General features: G+C 43.0%; 1 protein-coding gene across 1 annotated transcript in view; it reads right to left on the bottom strand.

Moving 5' to 3' along the window:
• Positions 1 to 21593, bottom strand: part of LOC130129106 (serine/threonine-protein phosphatase 6 regulatory ankyrin repeat subunit A) — a 32477-nt gene extending 10884 nt beyond the window's left edge. The window contains 4 exon segments of the mRNA XM_056298906.1: positions 821 to 891; positions 8632 to 8710; positions 19283 to 19366; positions 21426 to 21593. Of these exon segments, the coding sequence (XP_056154881.1) occupies positions 821 to 891; positions 8632 to 8710; positions 19283 to 19366; positions 21426 to 21581 (390 nt within the window). The 5' untranslated portion in view covers positions 21582 to 21593.
• Positions 21594 to 24475: the final 2882 nt, after the last annotated feature.

Raw genomic sequence — 24475 nt, 5'->3', positions numbered from 1 at the left:
GTGAGAGTGAGAGGGTGCACATATGTGCTAATATCACTCATTGTTATAAAAGGGCACATGCATGTGTGTGCAGAGTGTCTATGTGTATGTTTCTGGTTTTCTAATTATCATAGGTATTAACCATTTCTATCAAATGAGGTTTAAAGGTTTAATGACAGCTTCGGGTACAGGATGTAAGATAGATACCAGATTATATGTATACTCTGTGTGTGTTGCAGAGGGTCTATGTGTATGTTTCTGGTTTTCTTTCTTTTTTTGGGGGTTGTACCTGGCCAATCACCCCACTCTCCAAGCCGTCCCGGTCACTGCTCCACCCCCTCTGCTGATCTGTAGAGGGCTGCAGACTACCACATGACTCCTCCGATACATGTGGAGTCGCCAGCTACTTATTTTCACCTGACAGTGAGGCGTTTCACCAGGGGGACGTAGCGCGTGGGAGGACCATGCTATTCCCCCCAGTTCCCCCTCCCCCCCAAACAGGTGCTCCAACTGACCAGAGGAGGTGCTAGTGCAATTGTGTCTGTAGGGACGCCCGACAAAGCCAGAGGTAACACGGGGATTCGAACAGGCGATCCCCGTGTTGGTAAGCAATGGAATAGACTGCCACACTACCCAGACGCCCCCTATTTCTAGTTTTCTAAACATCATAGGTATGAATCATTCCTATCAAATGAGGATTAAATGTTTAATGACAGCTTCGGGTACAGGATGCAAGATAGATACCAGATTATATGTATATGCTCTGTTTGTGTGTGTGTGTGTGTGTGTGTGTGTGTGTGTGTGTGTGTGTGTGTGTGTGTGTGTGTGTGTGATGCATTACCTCACTACAAGAGGCAACAGCTCGGTGAAGAGGAGTCAACCACTTGTTATCTTTGGCATTAACTCTGGCTCCTTGGGGGAAGGAGGTGTAGAGTGGAAGCAATAGATAGGAAAGGAGAGATGACAGAAATGTCAGCAATGGTGGACACATCCAAGGGAACAGAGACAAAGAGAGAGAGTGAGAGAGAAAGAGATAAGTGAAAGCTTAAAGGGACAAAGAAGGTGCTGTTTTTTTCCTAACAGGAAAGGTGATCTCGTGAGCCACGAGTGCTGGCACTGAGGAAGGTGGGGGTGGGGTGTGTAAAGCCCTCTTGATCCTAGATAGCAGGGGTGGAGGGGGGCAGTGCACCTGTTGCCATTCCTTAGCGTCACAGAGTCAGAGTCCACATACACACACACCCTCCCCCTTTACCCTCGTGAGCATTCCATGTCAACAGTGACTCCCACCTATCCACCTGCTAAGCTGACTTCACAGAAGACCAAATGGTACACCAGATCAGATGAATGACCAGCAGCAAGCAATGTCACCGACAGTCAAGTGACAGCCACAGCAGCTACAGGTTACATGTGTGTAAAAGGATCCAAAAATTGACATAGGAGGATGAGTAATACAGGCAAAAGAAGTGAAGAGACTATTAAGAATTTAGGTAAAGGACAAGGTTGGACAGAAAGGGGCTTACAATGTAAACAATATCGTCTTGTGCCTCTGACCAAGGCAATAGAAAAAAGAACTGGCGTTGGTCCCTGGGCACTGCACTGCGGCTACCCACTGCTCCTACACCATAGGATGGGTTGAATGCAGAGGTTAAATTTCGTTGTATGGCTGCTTACATTGACAGATAAAGTCTTTCTTTCTTCTTCCTTTAAACCGTTTAAGACGAGAAGTTATTGTGTCATGCTACACGAACATGATAAAGAGGTCAAGACTGGAAGTGATATTTCAATTTTGAACTGGACTGGAACACTTAATTTCACTGTTGGGGTACGTGTGCGCATGGAGCGTGGAGGACAGTCTAGACACAACAGAGTTAGTTGCGATGTCAGCTGTTGCAAGTATGGCCTGTAGCCTAGGTATTTATATAGGTGTACAGATAGTTATTTTTTCTCTTTTTTATTTCTACAAGAACAGCGACTTTGAGCTGGTTAATAAGCAGTATGTTGTTAAAATGAGGATTCGCTTCCATGTACGTTTGAGTAAGACATTCGATAGTAGCTATGACATGGGAGTGAAATGTATCCAAGATGGGGGGGGGGGGTTGGGGGGATTTCCAGTTGTTGCGCCTCACAAACCATGTGCGGGTAGGGATATCCTATGGAAGGTTGAGGGAATGGGGGAAGGGGGTTTACTTTTAGTGTTCCTATTGTTCGTTATGGTTTGTATAGGACAGTGTTTTATGTGATATGCACAGCACAGATGATGGATCAAGGGGGTGGGTGCTCTCCTCTCATGTGGGTACAGTCTCAATTAAATGCTAGATAATAATATGTAGCCTAATGGCTAAATATATAAAGTCGATTAAGTGGAATATTAATGGATCCCAGAATTCGATAAAAAGAAAAAAGTGGTCAAGTTATTTGAAATCTAACAAAGCTGATATAGCCCTGATTCAGGATTCATGGAGGGCAAAGAAGCAGACAAACTTAAATGTGACTGGGTAGGGCAGGTGTTTCATAACTATTTCTAGTGAAAAGAATGGAGTGGCAATATTAGCGCATAAGAAACTGAATTTAGTTGTACTTAATCAAAAAAAGGATGACGAGGGCAGGATGATATGTATACAGGCCACCATTGATGGGGTAAACGTTAACATATGTAATGTGTATGCTCCAAACAAAGAGGATTTTTATTCATATGGTTAACAAGACAATAAGAGAAATTTAGGAGGGCCAAATGTTGATTGCTGGGGACTTCAACCAAGTACAAGATACCCAATTAGACCAAACAACATATAAAGTTACGCCAAGGGATAGATTAGCTATACAGTTGATGATGAAAGACCTTGGTCTGGTAGACATGGAGCTTGATCAATCCCCAAGGAGAAAAAAGAGTGTACCTTCTTTTCCAATATGCATAAATCATACTCAAGGATAGACTAATTCCTGGTCTCTAGAGAAAATATTGAGGGAGTGGTGGTTTGTAAGGTTGGGGTGATAGCTTTGTCTGATCATGCTCCGGTAGAGTTAAGCATAGTGATTAAGTCGAGTGGAAATAGGGTAAATAAGTGGAGACTAAATGCATGCTGCTTCGGGACCCCACATTTAAGACTGTTATGGAAACCTGCCCTAAGGAATTTTTTGAGTATAATATTAGCTCAACGGAGAGACTGTGGAAGGTGTGGGAAGCGTCAAAGGCATACATAAGGGGTAGGATAATTCCACACCCTAGATCTCTGAAAAAACTGACCAACATGACTTTCATGGACAGATATAGGGGCCCTTTTGTCAAACAAGAACTAGGAATTCCTCAAGATGTTTGACTGTGATGTGAAGCTTGGAAGGTGAGTGTTAACCTCTCATTATTTTTTTTTTGTGGATCCCCCCCTTTTTTTTTCCTCCCCAATTGTAACCAGCCAATTACCCTACTCTTCCAAGCTGTCCCAGTCGCTGCTCCACCCCTCTGCTGATCCAGGGAGGGCTGCAGACTACCACCACATGCCTCCTCCGATACATGTGGAGTCGCCAGCCGCTTCTTTTCACCTGACAGTGAGGTGTTTTGCCAGGGGGACAAAACGTGTAGGAGGATCATGCTATTCCCCCAGTTCCCCCTCCCTCCCGAACAGGCACCCCAACTGACCAGAGGAGGCACCAGTGCAGCAACCAGGACACATATCCACATCCGGCTTCCCACCTGCAGACATGGCAAATTGTGTCTGTAGGATGTCCGACCAAGCCGGAGGTAACATGGGGATTCGATCCGGCGATCCCCAAGTTGGTAGGCAATGGAATAGAACACCATGCAACCCGGATGCCCAATCTCGGGTAGTGTAGCGGTCTATTCTGTTACCTACCAACATGGGGATCGCCAGTTCGAATTCCCATGTTACTTCCGGCTTGGTTGGGCATCCCTACAGACACAACTGGCTGTGTCTGGGTGGGAAGCAGGATATGGGTATGTGTCCTGGTCGCTGCACTAGCGCCTCCTCTGGTCGGTCGGGGTACTTGTTCAGGAGGGAGAGGGAACTGGGGGGAATAGCGTGATCCTCCCACACACTACGTCCCTCTGGCAAAACTCCTCACTGTCAGGTGAAAAGAAGCAGCTGGCGACTCCACATGTATCGGAGGAGGCACGTGGTAGTCTGCAGCCCTCCCCGGATCGGCAGAGGGGGTGGAGCAGCGACTGGGACGGCTCGAAAGAGTGGGGTAATTGGACAGGTACAACTGGGGAGAAAAAGGGGGAAAAATCCAAAAAAATAAAATAAAATAAATAATGATAACAGTGAAGTGCTTTTCTCTACTATTGATCGACTTATCAACCCACCATCTCCGAACCCATCAGAGATGCTGTCCACTGAAAAATGTGAGCAATTCGCTACATTCTGCAATAACAAAATTATGCCATTAGATGGAACATTAGTGCCTCACGATCTAGTAATGAACCTACCCTCCAGTTCTCCTGAAATATCACTGGCACCACGTTTCACTTTGACATTCAAGTCTAGACCTTAAACGTCTAGACAATATTGTTGGGCAGCTCAGGTACACCTGAAGCTTGGATCCTCTCCCTACCACATTTTTAAAAAAATGTTTTTAATTGCTTAGCACATGATGGTTTACAAATTATTAACTGCTCTCTTCAGGCAGGTATATTTCCTGCAGCACTTAAGTCATTAAACTGTCATTAAACCACTTCTGACGAAGAGCAACCTTGATGTGACAGCTACTGCCAACTACAGGCCTATCTCCAACTTGGCATTCCTCAACAAAATACTTGGAAAAAAACAGTTCATTCTCAAGTTAATAACTATTTAATATCAAACAACCTTTTAGCCATTTATCAACCAGATTTTCGATCTCACCATAGCAGAGAAACAACACATCAAAGTTGTGAACGATCTGCATATGAACACAGATTCTAAAAAATGATCTGTTCTTGTGCTCGCCTTCGACACTGTTGATTATGATATTTTGCTAGAGAGATTAGAAAAATGGGTCAGCCTCTCTGGCATTTCTCAACTGGTTTAGAACATACCTACAGGACAGGCAATTCTTTGTGTCTCTTGGAGACTTTTCCTCAGACAAAGTGGGTATAATGTGTGGGGTACCCCAAGGTTCGATTCTTGGACTGTTACTATTCAATCTCTATATGCTTCCACTCGCATGTCATACAGAAACACAAACTAAATTACCATAATCATCTAGATGATTCACAACCGTACATATCCCTATCTCCTAATGACCTAGATCCCATACATTCCCTAACTCAGTGTAGTGATGATATTATATCTATGGATGTCAAAGAACTTTTTACAATTGAACAAAGGCAAGACAGAAATACTTATTTTTGGTGCAAAGACTCAGAGACAGAGAATTGCAGCCCATCTCAGCTCTCTGTCTCTGGAGTGCAACAGCGAAGCTAGAAATTTCAGTGTAACCATAGACAGTGATCCAAATTTTACGAGCCACATCAATCATCTCACAAGATCAGCCTTCTACCATCGTAAAAACATTTCAAAACTAAAGGGCTTTCTATCAAAATCAGACTGTGAGAAATTAATCCATGCATTTATAACAAGTAGACTAGACTACTGTAATGGACTATTCACCGGCCTCCCAAAATCAGATGCGCGCCAACTACAGTTAATTCAAAATGCGGCAGCATGTGTTCTCACTGGAACGAAAAAGTAGAACACATTACACATGTTGTTAAATCTCTGCATTGGCTCCAAGTAAAAAATTGAATCGATTTTAAAATTCTGTTAATTGTATACAAAGTGCTAAACGGCCTTGCACCACACTATACAAAAGATACGCCAATTACTTACAAACCAGCAAGAACTCTCAGGTCCAATGGCAGTGGTCTTTTAAACATCCCTCATGCTAGGTCTAGAGCAGGGGAAGCTGTATTTTTTATTTATGCTCCAAGTAGATGGAATGCCCTGCCTGAGGACCTGAGAGAGGCCCCCACACCGGACACATTTAAAAGCAGGTTAAAAACCTTACTTTTCAAAACAACCTATGGCTAAGCTCTTGGTGTGTATGTGTGTGAGTGTGTTTTGTATATTTTGCTAATTTTATATATTCTGCCCCGATTGTTGTTACTTTCAATCAATCAGTTTTTATGGCACTTTTATTCATTTTACTAACTCCGTTTTAAACTTGTCTGTACTTTTATAAAATTCATCTGTACTTTTATTTATCTTATTTTATGCTTTTATTTTGCCTGTAAAGCACTTTGAATGACCTCTGCGATGATAAGGTGCATACAAATAAACTTCCCTTGCCTTACTGTGTGACATACATAAGCAGTTGTGTTAGTCGTTACATGCCTGTTGTTATTAGAATGTAGGCTTTATAATGCATTTGCCTCCCTGTTTCATCATTGTTTGTTGTGTACAGAATGTCAACAGTCACTGAGAATTGTTTTGAAAGTGTTTTTTGTCAGTTTTTAGGAATGAGCAAAAAAAGGACAAGGAGGTACCGGGAAAGGTTAAACCAGGATGAAGTCAGGCATGAGGCGATCCTTAGGGAAAGAAGTAGAAAGCAAATAAGCTGTTACAGGAAGAGGCAGTTAGTGCGGCCTTCTTTAATTCTGAAAATAATAATAATAATCTGAAGACCATCCAACAAGAAAGCTGCTGCAGAAAAAAAATGGCAAGTCATTGCTTTTCTATCCAACTATCCAAGTGTGTGCTTCTGCTTCAAGGTCACAAAATTTACCATGACAGGCGACAGTACAGCTCCAGATCTAGAGGCAAGCTCAGTTCCTCCACTGGACAGAGATGAAGCATATAAGCAATATGTGCTGGAGGTGGGACAATTCATCATTGTCAGATATGATGACAAGTGATATGTGGGCCAGATCTTGAGCATTCATGGAGAGGAAATAGACGTTAATTGTATGGCACAGTATGGTCAGAAGAATGCTTTCCAGTGGCCTGAAAAAGAAGACTGCATCTACTGATCTCGAAGTGACATCATTGGGCCAATTTCAGAGTCTGAGCCCTACAGTAGAGCAGCTAAATTAACACACCTAGACTGGCTCACGTTCAACTCAGTTTTAAAACCACTGTTACATGTCCAAACATGTGTCCAAACTGATCAAAGTATCAGTTGTTTTAAAAATGTCCTTAAAATTTTGTTAAAAATGTCTTGCTCATAACAATCCCAGATATTTTGAGTTCAAATTTCAAAATTTCCATTGTTCTAAAAGCACTTGATAAATTTTTACTAATATTTCTAGTGTCTCATTTCATCTTGTGGTGTGACATCATGTTATGTGACATCACTTCAAATAAAATTAAAAGGCTTTTATGAAGGTTCAGTTAATCCAATCATCGTGTTTTTGTATAACACTGCATAATTTAACTGTAAAAAGAAAACAAAGCATTTTCATCAGATTGTTATCATTTTATAAGACAGTTACTCTAGTGTGAACGATAAAAGAGGCTACAGGTAAAGAATGGAATTACAAAAAAACGCAATGAATAATATACATATGCAGAGCATCAATGATGGTTTGCAGAAAGGGATCCTTAAACTTTGACTACAACTGATTTATACTTAATATTTTTTCTCTTTTTTTTTTACTGTAGTTTGATGTGACAATGTGGGACAATTTATGTGCAGGGCTGTGAGAAAAGCTTATAAAATGGAAAAAGAAAAAACACCTGGCAAAAACTAAGAGTTAAGGCAAATTCAGACTATGAACATTACAATTTCATAAAAATCTTTTCACCTCCATTTGTCAAGTACCCTGTTATAGTGTAGTGCATATTAGTATAGGTCTAATCAATGATGAGAGTGGAAGTTCAACATGAGGCCCAGGAATAAGTAGTTAAATTATTCATACTACTGAAACCACTGAAGGTGTTGTAGTCCTATTTCAATAAAACATCTATGATAGGTAGCGTCCACCTGGAAAACCACATTGATGAACCCCCCTAATACAGCGTTGTCTGCTTTTGTTTCATGTCTCTTGGTAAATAAGCTAAATGGATATGAAGATGATCAGTGAGGTGGAAAGGCTGCGTGGGGTAAGGCATACTTGAAGTTCAAGTGTGTAAGCCTCATAAGTGAAGTGATAAACACGGTAACACTTTAGTATGGGGAACGTAGTCACCATTAATTAGGTGCTTATTAGCATGCAAATTAGCAACATATTGGCTCTTAATTGGTCATTATTACGTACTCATTAATGCCTTATTCTGCATGGCCTTATTATACAACCAGTAAGCCATTAACTATGAGTTTTCCCTCTATAACCTCAGAATTATTGCTTATTAGTAGTACCATCTCAATATGCTTTGCTTAGTATGGACTTTATAAGGTGGTAGTACCACAAGAAGAGTTATTCTCCCTTACTAACACTTAATGAATATGGTCTGTTCTTACATAACAAAACACAAAACTACAAGTGTTAATAGTGTTAAATTACTGTAAATTAAGTTTTTGTTACTTAGAATATGTTCCCCATACTAAAGTGACATCTTGATCATTACTAATTCACTAGTAATTAAGTTTTTTTATGTTCCCCATACTAAAGTGTTACCATAAATACACTGATATGTAGACTGACAGGTTAACTGACATCAGAACAAGTGAACAGACAGATGGATGGATGGTTCCTAGTAGTGCAAAGATGGAGCATATTACCTGAGAGGATGAGCAACTCAATGATCTCAGCATCTCCCAGGTAGGCTGCTGCATGCAGGGGGGTCCGCTTCTCATTATCCTGTTAGCAAAAACATATTTTCAGTATTGTATCTAGTATTCACACACACACACACACACACACACACACACACACACACACACACACACACACACACACACACACACACACACACACAAGATCGTAGCTGTGACATGCTTCACACACCCAACCGCACAATCAGTAGGCCCAACACCATGGGAAAGCAAGAGAAACATGAGCCCAGAGGAACAAGAGAATCTCAATTCATCATCCAGCCATTCTTATCTCTGAGCTCCTTCTACTTGTCCTGTCTGTCCTGCTAGCCTTCCTACCAGATCAGACCTTTAGAGGGGCAGGTGCTCCAAGGTAAAAGGGGGCAGATGGAACAGTCTTGTTTCATCTGCCCCTCTAAAAATATCAACATAATTTACAGCATAACCTGTTTATCACAACCGATATTCAAAAAGAAGCAAACATGATATCCAACCACATCATACTTTATGATTATATCTTAGAGCAGTCATTCCAAGAGACTGGGTCATGAGATTTTGGTTATTTTTGATTGTGATTGTTGCCTGCGGCCGCTAGAGTGACACCATTAACTCTAACCCTGTGATGGACTGGCAGCCTGTCCAGGGCGTCTCCCTGCCTGCCGCCGAATGACTGCTGGGATAGGCTCCAGCATCCCCGCAACCCTGACAGCAGGATAAGCAGTTTGGATAATGGATGGATGGATACATTTGTAGAATTTTGTCCAGTCTTTATTTAATATTTATATTTGCAGTACAACCTTTAGCCACATAAGGGAACTCGTTGGTATTTCTACCACACTCATTGTTTGCGCCATCTTCTTCTTTAGACTGCTCCCGTTAGGGGTCGCCACAGCGGATCATCCATTTCCATCTCTTCCTGTCCTCTGCATCTTCCTTTATCACACCAACCACCAGTATGTCCCCCCTCACCACATCCATAAACCTCTTTAGCTTTCCTCTTTTCCTCTTGCCTGGCATCTCCATCTTTAGCATCCTTCTCCCAACATATCCAACATTTCTCCTGCGCACATGTCCAAACTATCTCAATCTAACTTCTCTTGCTTTGTCTCCAAACTGTTGAACCTGAGCTATCCCTTTAATATACTAGTACTTAATCCTCTCCATCTTCGTCACTCCCAACGAAAATCTTAGCATCTTCAACTCTGCTACCTCCAGCTCTGCCTCCTGTCTTTTTGTCAGTGCCACTGTCTCCAAACCATACAACATAGCTGGTCTCACAACCATCTTGTAAACCTTCCCTTTAACTCTCGCTGGTACCCTTCTGTCGCAAATCACACCTGACACTCTTCTCCACCCACTCCACCCTGCTTGCACTTGCTTTGTCACCGCTCTCCCGCACTCCCCGTTACCTTGAACAGTTGACCCCAAGTATTTAAACTCATCTACCTTCACCACCTCTACTCCTTGCATCCTCACCATTCCACTGCCCTCCCTCTAGTTCACGCATATGTATTCCGCCTTTCTCTTACTGACTTTCATTCCTCTTCTCTCTGGTGCATACCTCCACCTCTCCAGGCACTCCTCAACCTGCTCCTTACTCTCACTGCAGATCACAATGTCATCTGCGAACATGATAGTCCATGGAGACTCCTGCCTAATCTCATCTGTCAATCTGTCTATAACCATTGCAAACAAGAACACTTCCACACCTGATGGTATATAAAAAAAAATCACTTCTATGCACCCTATGTATGGCCTTTGTGCACTGCCTGTTGACACCTATGTCCTATTGGAACTATTGAACCTAGTTTTTTTAGCACTTAACTGTGTTGTTGCCTCCTGACTAGATCCTTGCTTGTGTTGTATTAATTCTCAGATGTACATCGCTTTGGATAAAAGCATCTGCTAAATGAAATTGTAACATTGTAAGAAAGGGCGCAAAGTCCATCCTTGATGACTCATGGTTTCCACCAAAATAGGCCATTTTCATGCTTGCAGGTTTCCTAACCTAGAACCAGTCATTGTTGTGTAAACTGACTTCTGGTTAGCACACCCCGTATTGCCAAAGCCCAGTCTAAGTATCATTGCTGTGTGCCTCATTGTAAAAAGAACAAACAACAGCAACCTAACTTGAGTTTTCAAGGCTTCCCTAGTGACATAACTGAAAGAAAGAAACAGGCTCAAGAAATTCATCAAGATGAAGATCAGGACTTTACAATACTCCGAGGGAGTGCATTTGTTTGTCGCTGGCATTTCAATGAAGCAGGCCTATACTCCAGGTACCAGTTGCAAGCAGCTAAAAATTGGGACAGTCCCATCCCATTTTCAGTGGAATAATTGGGGAGTGTCACAACGGGAGTCCATTTACAATAAAGCAACAACTCGCTTAGGCCATGACGTTCGTCTCGACCTTTCTCTGAAAGAATGTTAGTGTGAGGACATCTCCCCTGGGTTAACAGCTGGACCTGATCATGACTATGCTGTTGCTTGTCTGTGAATGTTCTCATTCATCCAGGTCATGGTTATCCAAAGGAGTTGAATCAACTGCAATACCAAGTCCAGTTGCACTTGATTCAACTCCTTTGGATATGCTGTTGCTCCTACTTCAGGTTTGTTGATGCGAGTGACACGTGAAGTAGACTATTTTGCATCTGTCTGGCACTTAATGTTTTATTTGTTATTGGTAGATGTTTTTATGTGCACCAAATATAGTACACATTTTTAAATATTTTGTACTTTGTGAGTGCGTGCTCTTTTATGTGACACATGGGCTTATGTCAAAGATTTATTGACTCAGCAGGCTGCAGTTAATAACATTTAAATCTGGTATGTTTTCTTCTCTTTTTGTTACCCCAAAATCTCATACAAGTGCACTGGATGCTGTATCTGTATGCATACAGCAACTGGACACAGACGTTCAGAAGCTGGAAACAGAGCTGACACGACAAAGTGGGCCATTTGCATTTTCACAGATTTTGTATCTCTGATGAGGATATCCGCTTCTATACAAGATTTCCTTCAGAAGAGGTTTTCCATGCCTTCTGGGACACTGTTCAACCATCTGCATCCATGCTGGTGTACTGGTCAAAGGTGCAGAAAAAGGAACAATATTTGCACCCACTTTTCCCAGTCTAATGGCCAGATTGTGACTAATTGATGAGTTTTTCCTGTACTGTTGCTGTGTTGCTGCCAAGAGAAGGTGCTAGCTGAGATCTTTCAGAATCAGAATCATGTTTATTGGCCATGTAGGTTTGCACTACATGGAATTTGACTCTGGATTCATGGTACTCTGTGTACTTAACATAGAATAACAACACTACAACACAACAAAATACAACTTGAATGATTGATTGATTGATTGAATGATTGATTGATTGATATATACAAAATGATCAACTATATACAGGTGAAATAAGAGGCAATAAAGTGCAATGGTACAGAGAATATATCAGAGATGCTGAAATAAATGTTAGTAGGTTACTTATATACATGCCTGAGGTAGATGGACATGACAGAGTGTACCAGTATATATACAATGTACAGTACAGTACATACAAAATGGTTGAATTTACTTGACAGTGTTAAGCGTTCATTTGAATGACAGCCAACGGAAAGAAACTTTTTATATCTGGTTGTTTTGGGGGTACAGTGCTCTGTAGCGCCTACCAGAGGGGAGGAGTTGGAACAGGCTCTACCCAAGGTGTGACGGGTATGCAGTGATGTTGCCAGCCCATTTCCTGACTCTGGAGGTGTATAAGTCCTGAATAGAGGGCAGGTTGGCACCAATGATTTTCTCTGCAGACTTAACTGTCCGTTGTACTCTGTCCCTGTCCCTTTTGGTGGGCAATCCAAACCAGACAGTGATGGATGAGCAGAGGACAGACTGGATTATTGCAGTGTGAAACTGAATCAGCTGTTCCTGAGGCAGGTTGAACTTCTTGAGCTGGCGGAGAAATTACATCCTCTGCTGGGCCTTTTTGATAATTGTGTCCATGTTGGATGCCCACCTTAGGTCCTGGGAGATCGTGGAACCCAGAAATCTGTAGGTTTTCACCGTAGACACCGTGCTGTTGAGTATGGTGGGGGGGCAGTGTTGGGGGACTACTCCTGAAGACCACTGTCATCTCCACTGTTTTGAGCGTGTTCAGCTCTAAGTTGTTATGGCCACACCAGAGGGTGAGCTGATCAACCTTGCATCTATATGCAAACTCGTCACCATCCCAGATAAGGCCAATGATTATTGTGTCATCCGCAAACTTCAGGAGTTCAACAAACGGGTCACCTGGGGAGACAGCTCTTGTGTAGAGGGAGAAGAGTAGAGGGGATACCATACATCCCTGGGGGGCGCCAGTTCTAATTATCTGGGTGCTGGATGTGATTTTCTCCAGCCTCACCAGCTGCCTCCTGTCTCGTAGGAAGTTTTTAATCCACTAGCAGATGGGTGCTGGTACAGTGAGCCAGGTGCGTTTGGAGTGGAGGATATCAGGGACGATGGTGTCGAACGTTGAGCTGAAGCCCACAAACAGGACCCTTGTGTATGTCCCTGGTGAGTCGAAGTGTTGGAAGAAGTAGTGCAATCCCATGTTGACTGCATCCACCAATGCTTGCTTGGTAGGCAAACTGCAGGGGGTCGAGGAGGGGGCCTATGATTTTCTTCAGGTGGGCCAACACCAGTCTCTCGAAGGATTTCATGACCATAGACGTTAGGGCAATGGGCCTGTAGTCATTTAATCCTGTGATACGGGGTTTCTTGGGGACCAGGATGATAGTGGAGCTCTTGAAGCAGGAGGGGACTTCACACAGCTCAAGGTGATTTGTTAAGATCAGTGTGAAAATGGGGGCCAGCTGGTCAGCACAGACTTTCAGACAAGAGAGTGACACGACATCCCGGCCCAGTGCCTTCCTGATCTTCCATCTCTGGAAGAGCTGGCATACGTCCTCAACACAGATCCTGAGTGCGGGTGGGGGTTCAGTGGGGAGGGGACAGTGGCTGGCAGGGAGTGCAGTTGGTTGTGTGTTGTGGCCAGAGGGGGTGAGGGGTGTGAAAGTTTGCTTTTCAAACCTGCAGTAAAACCCATTTAGATCGTCAGTCAGTTGATGGCTCCCTGCAGTGTGTGTGTGTGTGTGTGTGTGTGTGTGCGGGGGGGTCTCCTGTAGTTGGTAATGTTTTTCAAACCATGCAAGACTGATGCTGGGTTGTTGGCAGAAAACCTGTCTCTCAACTTTTCAGAGTAGCACGTTTTTTCCACTCTGATCTCCTTTATTTTTTTTAATTTTTTTTTTTAATAAATTTATTTCTGATTTTTTCCTTTTTTCTCCCAATTTAGTGGCCAATTGATCCCTATTTTAATTCAAACACCCACCCTCGTATTGCATGCGTTCGCCAACTGCATCTCTCCGGCCGGCAGTCTCGAAGGAAAGCGCCTCCCCACTTTCGTGACAAGGCGAATCCAAGCCGAACCACTGTTTTTCCGACACACACAGAGACGCATTCACATGACGAACACAAGCCGACTCCGCCCCCCTCCCGAAGACAGCGTTGCCAATGATTGCTGCTTTATCGAGTCCGGCCATAGTCGGATCTGACGAGACCGGGGCGCGAACCCCAGTCCCCAGTGGGCAACTGCATCGACACCAAGCCGATGCTTAGACCGCTACGCCACCGCGGACCCCTGATCTCCTTTATGAGTGTTATTTCTAGCTTTTTTGTACCAGATCCTATCTCCACTCCTATAGGCTTCCTCTTTAGCCTGGCGAAGCAACCTGAGTTTTGCTTTGAACCAGGACTTATCATTGTTGAAGGTACAGAAAGTTTTGGTGGGCACACATATCCTCACAAAAACTGATGTAGGATGTAACAGTGTCAATAAGTTCATCCAGGTCTGTAGATGCAGCCTTTAAAACACTCCAGTCAGTGCAGTCTAGGTAGGCTTGAAGCTCTAGTTTTGACCCATTGGTCCATTTCCTCACAGTTTTAATCACAGGCTTTACAGATTTTAGTTTCTGCCTGTAGGTTGGGATAAGATGAATCAGACAGTGATCATAAAGGCCCAGGGCTGCACGGGGGACAGAGTGATCGGTGTCCTTTAATATTGTGTAGCAATGATTTGGAGTGCTTTGTCCCTGGTAAGACAATTAACATGTATTTTGGCAGTTCGTCGCTGAGGTTCGCTCTGTTAAAATCCTCAAGGATAGTGAGTAGAGAGTCTGGATATTTGTGCTCTATGTTTGTAAATTGATCAGCAAGGTGTTTTAACGCCTCTTTAACACATTACATTACATTACATTACAGTCATTCAGCCGACGCTTTTATCCAAAGCGACTTACAATAAGTGCATTTAATGTAGGAAATCAGGAGAACTACTCGTCATCAGAGGTCATAAGTGCATCTTCTCTCTAAACAAGTATCTAAGAGCAAAACCAGTGTTAAAGTAAAAGCACAAGAAAGAGATTTTTTTTTTTAAACGAGTGCATAAAATAAGTGCTAAGAGCAAGTAACAGGGTAGTAGTTCTTGAAGAGGTGAGTTTTCAACCTACGCCGAAAAATGGTTAGCGACTCTGCTGTCCTGACATCAGTGGGGAGTTCATTCCACCACTGTTGGGCCAGGACAGAAAAGAGCTGTGACCGGGTCGATCGGCAGCAGGGGCCTCTGAGCGACGGGGCAACCAGGCGTCCCGAGGCATCAGAGCAAACACAGGCCTGGGGCGAGATATAGACACTGACCAGAATAAATGATGAAAATTCCGCGGTGAATAGAATGGTTTACAGTCAATGAAAAAGGTCTCCAAGTGAGGGCTACATGATTTCTTTAACACTGTGACATCCGTACACCAACCTTTGTTTATTTAGAAGCATATGCCGCCACCCTGTTTTTTCCCCCAGTAGCTCCATTTCACAGTCCACCTGGAGAAGTTGGAACTGCGGCAGATGAAGTGTACTGTCTGTTATATGCTCACTAAGCCAAGGTTTCAGTGTGATACAGGGTGGCAGATCTGGAAAAGTCAGAGTTGTGTCCATTTATGAGTAGGAGTTCATCCATCTTGTTGGCCAGAGAGTGGACATTAGCCCAGTGGACTGACGGGAGCATGGTTCTAAATCCCCACTGTCACAGTTTAACAAGCGCTCCAGCTCGCTTACCCCTTCGGCATCTTTGTCGTAGTCCATAGGGAAGCTGAATGTGGGTATGTGTCCTGGTCACTGCACTAGCGCCTCTTCTGGTCGGTCGGGGCACCTGTTCGAGGGGGAGGGGGAACTGGGGGGAATAGCGTGATCCTCCCACACACTACGCCCCCCTGGCGAAACTCCTCACAGTCAGGTGAAAAGAAGCAGATGGTGACTCCATATGTATCGGAGGAGGCATGTGGTAGTCTGCAGCCCTCCCCGGACCGGCAGAGGGGGTGGAGTAGCAACCGGAACAACTCGGAAAATAGGGTAATTGGCCAAGTATAATTGGGGAGAAAAATGGGGGAAAATCCACACAAAAAAAAATAATATATATATATATCCAAGTGAGCAAGAGCACTTCCGAAAAAGTCTTTATTTCTATGAAGAAAAAACAAAACAAAACAAAAAAAACAAGACTACTGCAGTCTACAAAGACAGTGTTTCTCCTAGAATGTTGTTCAAGCCTGGTGGTATGAGCTACAACAGGCACAGTCTGCTTCAACAGATATAGGGCAGCAAACGTTTTTTTTTTTCTAATTTGATTGTGTTTCACAAAAACTCAAGATGTCTCACAAATCTGGAAACACATCTCATCCAATCTCAAAAATTTTCAAAAACCTTTGTCTGCCCAGTGGTGCATCAAGCCTATACAGTTGTAGGGAAAATACAGCAGCAGCAGAGATTGTTAATGCACAGTCAAAGGAAAGGTAGTTGAATCCTGGTTGGGAGAGAAATTTCGGCCTGACATCAGGACAGGTGAAGTAAATGACCAGTGGCAGTCAGGGTATTTTATCTAATGTTAAAGGGCCACCAAGTGATTCCTATGCGGATTTCCCCCTGATGATACCCTGCCCAGCATGTTTATGCTCCTTCCTATCTTTCCACTATCTTTATTTTCATACTGTTATGTCCCTAACCAACCATGCTATTGCTTCTGCGGGGATAGATAGGGCAACTCATCTCTCTTTCTCCTTCTACATCTAACCCTCCAGCCATCCTCTGTTCTTCCCTCCTCATCTGACTTATGGTGCGGTACAGGGCAATCAGGAGAGGGGGTCAATAAACAATGTCATGTGACCTTGCCAGACAGCCTGCGATAGGCCCGAGTCAGCGTTGCTGACTCCAGGAAGACTCAGAGTGATGACCCCAGCATTAGAGAGGGAGGGACAGCGAGAGAGAGAGAGAGAATGTTCTTAACAGTGGGACAGGGTTGAGCTTTATCAACAGTCTTTGCTTCCTGCCCTGAGAGGGGGAGGTTTAGGACCTGCCAACAAGCACTAGTCAATCAGTCAACATGAGCCCGAATCAATATGCCCATACCTGCTAACTGATGCTCATTTCCTTGACATTTTTTACTTGCCAATGTGCATGTGCAGGTCTCAGAGACAAATATACAGGGTTGTGATCTGGGCAGTGTTGGGGGGTAACATGTTACAAAAGTAACGCATCACAATAATACATTACTTGTAGCAGCAAAGAAGTAACATAACGCATTTCTAATAGGACTTCAGTAATATTATTAGTTACTATGTCAAGTAACGTGTTACTACATGAAATACACCAGGCACGGACGTGGCACGTCACATAGGTGGGGCGGAGCGGGTTTTTGGCTGGACCGGCCAGCGGGGCCAGCCCTACAAACACAAATGTCCCTATAAGGTGACCAACACCGGTTCCAGCTAGTGGTGACCAATGACCTCACTGAAGTTACATGATTGGTCAGCTGACCAACGCCATCGCTGGTAAACATAGAATTGGGAGTTTCCCTACTGACCATGAATCGGCGCAATGGTTTGCATGCTAACAAACGTAATATATTGCTGCTCATGGATACTACTGAAAGCCCTCATTGCAAAAAAGTCCTATTCATAAACGGCACAAATAGCCACATGCAGTTAGAGTGAAAATTATTAATGTCTTCACAATAACTGAAGCGCATTTAAGGGGTGTAACGCCTAGACTTTCAGTGATCATGGCAGCTAGTGATTGTAGCCAGGTAATTTCATATAAAAAATACATTTGTGCAATTTAACTGTCTAAGTAATCAGAGTTTGAAAACCGCTGTCCAGTACAGCTGCTGTTCATAGACGGAATCAATGTCAAAACGGCTGCTTTCTAAATGTAATCACGGTCCAGACCTGTACTAGGTTTTAACCTAGTCTTATTTACCTGCTACACCAACTGTGTCTGTGTAGCGTGTGGATGTGTGCCAGCCGTGTTTTCTGAGGAGTTTTCTTAAGAAATTCCAAATAGAATACTTTGGAAAATGGGCAGGTGACAAATGCTTTAATTGGTACTGAATTAACTAACTAGATAGTTTTAACTACAGGATCCTGGATACACATTGATTTGATTGATTTATTTTAATGTGCAATGAAAAAAAAAGCCCACAAGGTTGAATTCCCTCTGGTACATTGAGGCAAAAATAGAGCTCAGCAGTGCGGATGCGTGTGGCTTCCATGGTCAGTGTAGCAGCTTCAGTTGATTATAATGGACACATTCTGCCACGGCAGACATGTCACGCCACGTCCGTGCCTGGTGTATGTAGGCCGTACATTAAGTGTAAACTGTTTTTTTTTTTAAGAATTCATCCACACCGTACCAATTCCACAAGTGAACCACCATTAAAAAATATCTCCCTAAGAATTTCCTGTAACCGAAATGCGATCGCTGCAGAGTTTTCAAAATGGGTATACCCACATTACTTTCAGTTTATCAAATAAAAGTACAAGAACATAATTTATTAGACTTTGATCCTTTGTCTGCCTGCCCATCCCTTTGTCCTAGGCCATTCATTTATTTCAAAAGGTCTAGGCTATTTAATTGTTCTATATCATCATACTATTGTTAATATAAGCGGTTAATATGAGCTGTTTCAGGTTTAGTGCTTGATTGGGCTATAAATATGTATTGCCCACCGCTGGATTTGTAATAAACAATAAACTTGAGTTTGTGTGTTTTGATTAACTGCTACGAAACCCTCTTCCATAGTTGTATCTCTGTGGTTATTTTGGTGAAAGTAACGCGGAAGTAGTGTAATCAGTAATTCATTACTCTACACAGATAGCAATGTTGTAAAGTAACCAGTTACTTTCAAATAAAAGTAACTAGTAATATGTAATACATTACATTTTGAAAGTTACTTGCCCAACAATGGATCTGGGCAATGCAAAACACATAAGTAAATAAATAGATAGATAGATAGATAGATAGATAGATAGATAGATAGATAGATAGATAGATAGATAGATAGATAGATAGATAGATAGATAGATAGATAGATAGATAGATAGATAGATAGATAGATAGATAGATAGATAGATAGATAGATAGATAGATAGATAGATAGATAGATAGATAGATAGATAAACATATGAAGGAAGAAAAGCAGAGGAGAAAACTGAAAGCCTAGATGAATGGAGCAGGAAACTGCATTTTAACTGGTGGTTCTACCTGCATGTTGACATCTTCTTTCTTGAATATGAGAGAGCGAACTTCATCAGGGTCCACATTGAAGATGGCTCTCAACAGAGACGGCTACAGAGACAAAAAGAAACACATTGGTAAGAGCTGGTACACAACATCCCAGATTTTCAAATCAGTAATTATCCTCTCTGACATAGTCTCACACACACACACCATAATTCAAGGCTGGAAATGTGGCCATAGGCCACAAACGGCAGTGTCCCTCCAGTTTGATTACTTCACAGTAAATGCTGGAGTTCAGCATATTCACATGTATGCGCACACACAGTCACAAGTATAAGCGAGCACGTGCACGCACACGCGTGCGCACACACACACACACACACACACACACACAGAATGAATGGAGGTTAAAGCTGCATGCTTTTGTTGCCACCTTGTAAGAAGTCAGCTGATAAGAATGTAAATAGTCTCATGAAACAAGTGGTAGTCAAACTGATCACAGCCACTAAGCTACCTACTTATCTGTCTACGAAACTGTCTCCTCACTTCCTCACAACACCTTTCCCCCAGGACAACGTCTGGACTAAATGGTAGCTGGCACAGTGACAGCAACAGAGCCCAGGAGGGGGAACACAGATGTAGGTACTTGAGACAAGTCAAGTCAGGTGTGGATGAATGAGAAAAGGGGGAAAAACTGAAGAATTGGCATTCTCATTATTCCCTTCAGTTTCATTTGTTTGTGTGTGCTGAGTGTAAAAAAACAACAAAAAAACAACAACAAAACAATGGGGAAAAAAAGGTAAACAGGATTGAGCACGGTGTCGAAACTGGGATCAGTACAACATTGTTCAGTGACATACAGTAAATCCAATTAAGTGTGCTTTAGATTAAAATCTGGTATATAATTTACTTTTTAATATGAAAAGCCCTGTTCCAAAAAAGGGACCTACCTATATAAAAAGATCCAATTATGCTGCTAGATCAATGCCTGTACCTTGCAAGAGAGACTGAATGCCTTATTATGGTCCTACTCCAAATGTGAGCCATATTTATGTCAGTAAGAAGAGGTCTGGGGGGAAGGATTACCTCTAGGAACTGAAACATCTTTCTAAAGGGAACCACGAGTCAGCATCTATTCCTGCCTTTTCAAGCCCTCGACTCAATCAAGTAAATTATGTCTGGGTACAGAATTTATTGTAGATTTATGCCTTTTCAAGGGCATTTGTCCACTCTCCAAAATGTTGAAACCGCCCAGCCAGTTTGCAATTTGTCAAGGACTTAAGGCCTTGGAGAGAAAGTGTTCCCCTCTCATTCCACATGTCCCCTTTCCCTCTGCGAGGGCTGGCAGCTTAGAGAGAGTTTAAAGTTATGCCATTGAGTAGTTTGTATTCCTCCACCCAGCCTTTGGCCTTTCTCTCTTCTTACTATATCTCTCTCATCTCTCTATGTTCCTAAAAATAAGTGGGGTTGTCAGGCATGTTGGTATCTGTCTCCTGCCTTCCACATTAATGACCGTTGGAAATGTGGAAGGGAAGAGAGAAGGCAGGCATGAACCAACAGCACTAATCCTGTCATCAAAGCTGGCCCACCTTCCTTCTTTTATAGGATGTAAACTTGAAAGAGTGTCGTTTTCACAGGACGACAAGGCCTAAAATATTTCTAAGGGAGGCTAAATCTTAATTCATATAGCAACCACTGGCAGCTACTGTGAGACAGGCCAGCCAGAGGGATTACAGAGGCCTTTCTGTTAATCTATATACACAACCCAGCAAGCACCTACCGTGTAAGAGCTACATGAGGAAGTATATTACCACTATATTTAGCACTACAGGTCATGTGTTGGCAATGTATCGTATTTTTATGCAACGGACTGTGTACATACATGTATCAACACACAGAACAATAGGAGCCATGTACTAAAATGCAACGTTCCATCTCTAAACCATGGCCATCTGCTGCAAGGATAGCAGTCCAATGTGTTCAGCTCACCATCACGCCAGGTAAAAAGCGGCTGTCTTACAAGAAATTTCCATTTCAGACTAATTCATTTTTGGCCAACAAATGCTGATACAAACTAAATGTCCACATGAAAAAAATTTTGATTTTTCCCTTCCCTCGATTTCTCTAATCCAAACTGATAGAGAACCAACCAGAAGACCCCTCTCACCTTGTCTTCCTGAGCGCTAGCCTTGTGAGAGGCATGATGGGATCTGTGATCTGGAGAGGATTTGGGGCGAGGAGGTGGGGTTGAAGAAGAGGACTCATCCTCTTCCACCTCCTCCAGCACCACAATACATACACGGCTTGCCCGCTCCGACCGCATCAGGAACACATACACACGCTGCACCAATCACTCTCTCTCGCTCTCTCGCTCTCTCTCTCTCACACACACACACACAATTACACACTGTTCCTCGTCACATATGTGCACAATTCTGGGGTGTCGATGTCAGCAAAATCAGCAAAAATCCTCTCCTGGCAAACACATCAGTGCACGTCTTCAGGTACAATCCAATGTGAAAGCCAGCGGTGTCCTCTATCTTTCAGCATTGCTGTGCTGCATGTCTCCTCTCTCTCTTCTCTCCTGTCTCTCTCTAGCATACACGCACACCTTCTGTGAGTGATCGTAGCGGAGGCAGGAAGGAACTCCTTTGCATAATGGTGGCGGATGGTGGATAGCGGCATGCGGCGTAACGAGCCTGGCTAACAGGCAGCACACAGGAAGCTACATATCCTCACTGCAGCCGGGAACACACACCGTCCCACACACATGCACGGACATAGGCCCTGTGATTAACGCGGACAATGCTGTGAGTTGTAGACCCTGCGCATGTGTGTCGCTCTTGTCAGTCTGCTGAAACCAGCTCTTTCACAGGGAGAGAAGAGGAGAGAAGGGGAGGGAATGAGGGAAGGGGAAAGGGGGAGGGGAGAGAGAGAGCAAGCGAGAGAGAGAGAGAGAGAGAGAGAGAGAGCAAGCGAGAGAGAGAGAGAGAGAGAGAGAGAGAGCAAGCGAGAGAGAGAGAGAGAGAGAGAGAGAGAGAGAGAGAGAGAGAGAGAGAGAGAGAGAGAGAGAGAGAGAGAGAGAGAGAGAGAGAGAGAGAGAGAGAATAATTGTGGACAGGTACCAAAACCTCGGTCACACATAAATCTGACCTTTCCATTGAAGAGAAATAAAACCTGAACGTGAATGGGGAGGAGGACTAAACCAGGGGACCAGTGACAATCGTGGTAGAAAACAGAATTTGAGATGTTAAAAGGGAAACAAAACAACTCAAAAAATCTGAGAGAGACTGTATGCCTGCGGGGGCTATGGGCAGAAAGGAGTAAAAATTATAATAGCAACCAAAAAAAAAAGAGTAGCAAGGAATGGAAAGCGTTCTTAAAAGAGGACAATGAGTTCCACTCTGCAGCTTTCTACCATCCACTGTCTCCCCAAAGCAACCTGCCTAATAGTGCCTCTATCTACTAATAGCCAAGCCATGCTTCGAATCTGGGGAGGATTAGACCCTGTTTAGTGGTCAGGGAGGAATGTATGTGCACAGTTCTCTAGGTACCGTAAGCTTCTCTTCTTATTTACTTGATGTTTTAAGTATTGAACGAATGTTGATCCACTCTTGGTAGTCACAGCTCTGAGCTTGCTTGAGTACACAAGACTGTACAGATAGAGGTCCCTCCCCAATAGGATTTAGAAAGAGCTGCAAGGCCATTGTATATAATCAGAGAAAAATTACCAAATCTGACATATGCTAAACAGCTTCATCTTACAGAGTGGCAAAAATAAACCCATTACCGCGACTGTTTAGCTGAAAAAGTGAACCAGCAAAATGACCCTTAAGTGGTCCGTGATCTCACGAGGCTAGCTACTGAACGAGAAGAGACATCTATTGCTCTCAAAACACAACGAGATAGAAATGGATGCCGGTTTCTGTGTGTGTAGTGTGTGTTACCATTCCCTTCGGTGTATTGGTGGCATCGCTTCAAAACATTCCCACGTCCTCATTATAAAACTGGAACAAAATGGCTTGCTTTGTCAAGAGAATGCAAAGCCAGCTAACAAGAGCAACGTGTGTGTCTGTGCCAGTACCCCTTCATATTCAAGGCAGATCTGAAAAAGAGCAATCTTGCCAAGCCACACAACCCTATTAACTCAGGGAGAGAGAAAGAGAGAGAGAGAAAGGGAGAACCGGAGACCGTCTGCAGGCCTAAATTGGCAGTTTAATCAGTCTGCCACTTATAAACTTAATATGAAAGACAGCCTACAGCAAATGCCCTGTCAGCATTTGTCATGACAAATTAAAACTTCTTCAGAGGCAGAAATACAGAATAATAATTGTGAGGTTAGGCATGTAACACAATAGCCCATCACATGTGTCTATCCACTAGATAACCTCTCACCATGGGAATGAGCTCCAGATCAACAGAAATACGCTGCAAGTCCTATATTACCTGAAGGGGAGCTAGAGAGTTCATATGCTGTGAGCGTACACATAAAAGCATAAAACATTAGGAAAGTTGCCGTAATACTTCTGACAACTGAAAAATCCTATGGATCATATGAAAATTATGATAATCAAAAGGAATTTTACATAATATAGATGTATGTCATGATATCTGCTGCCATACGCAAAAATACTACGTTCAGAATCCAAGTGAGGTTTATCACAATTAACTACTTGGCTCAAACCAAAACTGGTTTTCAAATAGTACTCCCTCAAATATTTCAAACCTAATTTTTGTGATAAACGTTAGTTAATAGATGCTCATGATCATTTAGATAAAAAAAATTGTGTATCGATAAGACAACATCTGTATTTCATCCCGATATATCACTGAAAGATAAATTATAACATTGATGTATTGCCCAGCCCTAACATGCATGCATGCATGCATGCATGCGTGCGTGTGTGTGCGTGTGTGTGTGTGTGTGTGTGTGTGTGTTTTCAGGAGGGAGCAAGGGCTTAAAATACCCTCTATAATAGTGCTGACCTGGTGCTTCCACAGCAGTGGCTCCCTGAGAAAAAACATAGCCTAACTGCCCGCCACCACACCACGGTCACAACAAATCAAGAGAATGCATGTGCAGTTTTGTCTCTCTCTTATTCATTAAATCTCACACACGTGTGATGCACACATCTGGGACAAGCTATGACCATGAATATGTGAGGGTCACATAGCGCGACAGTGAGTGAAATCATGCAGGCTTGTTCAGACCTTTGC

The sequence above is a fragment of the Lampris incognitus genome, chromosome 18 (assembly GCF_029633865.1).
Source record: "Lampris incognitus isolate fLamInc1 chromosome 18, fLamInc1.hap2, whole genome shotgun sequence".
Taxonomy (NCBI): Eukaryota; Metazoa; Chordata; class Actinopteri; order Lampriformes; family Lampridae; genus Lampris; species Lampris incognitus.
The sequence above is the reverse complement of the archived record's forward strand: the minus strand, read 5'-3'. Positions and strand labels throughout refer to the sequence as shown.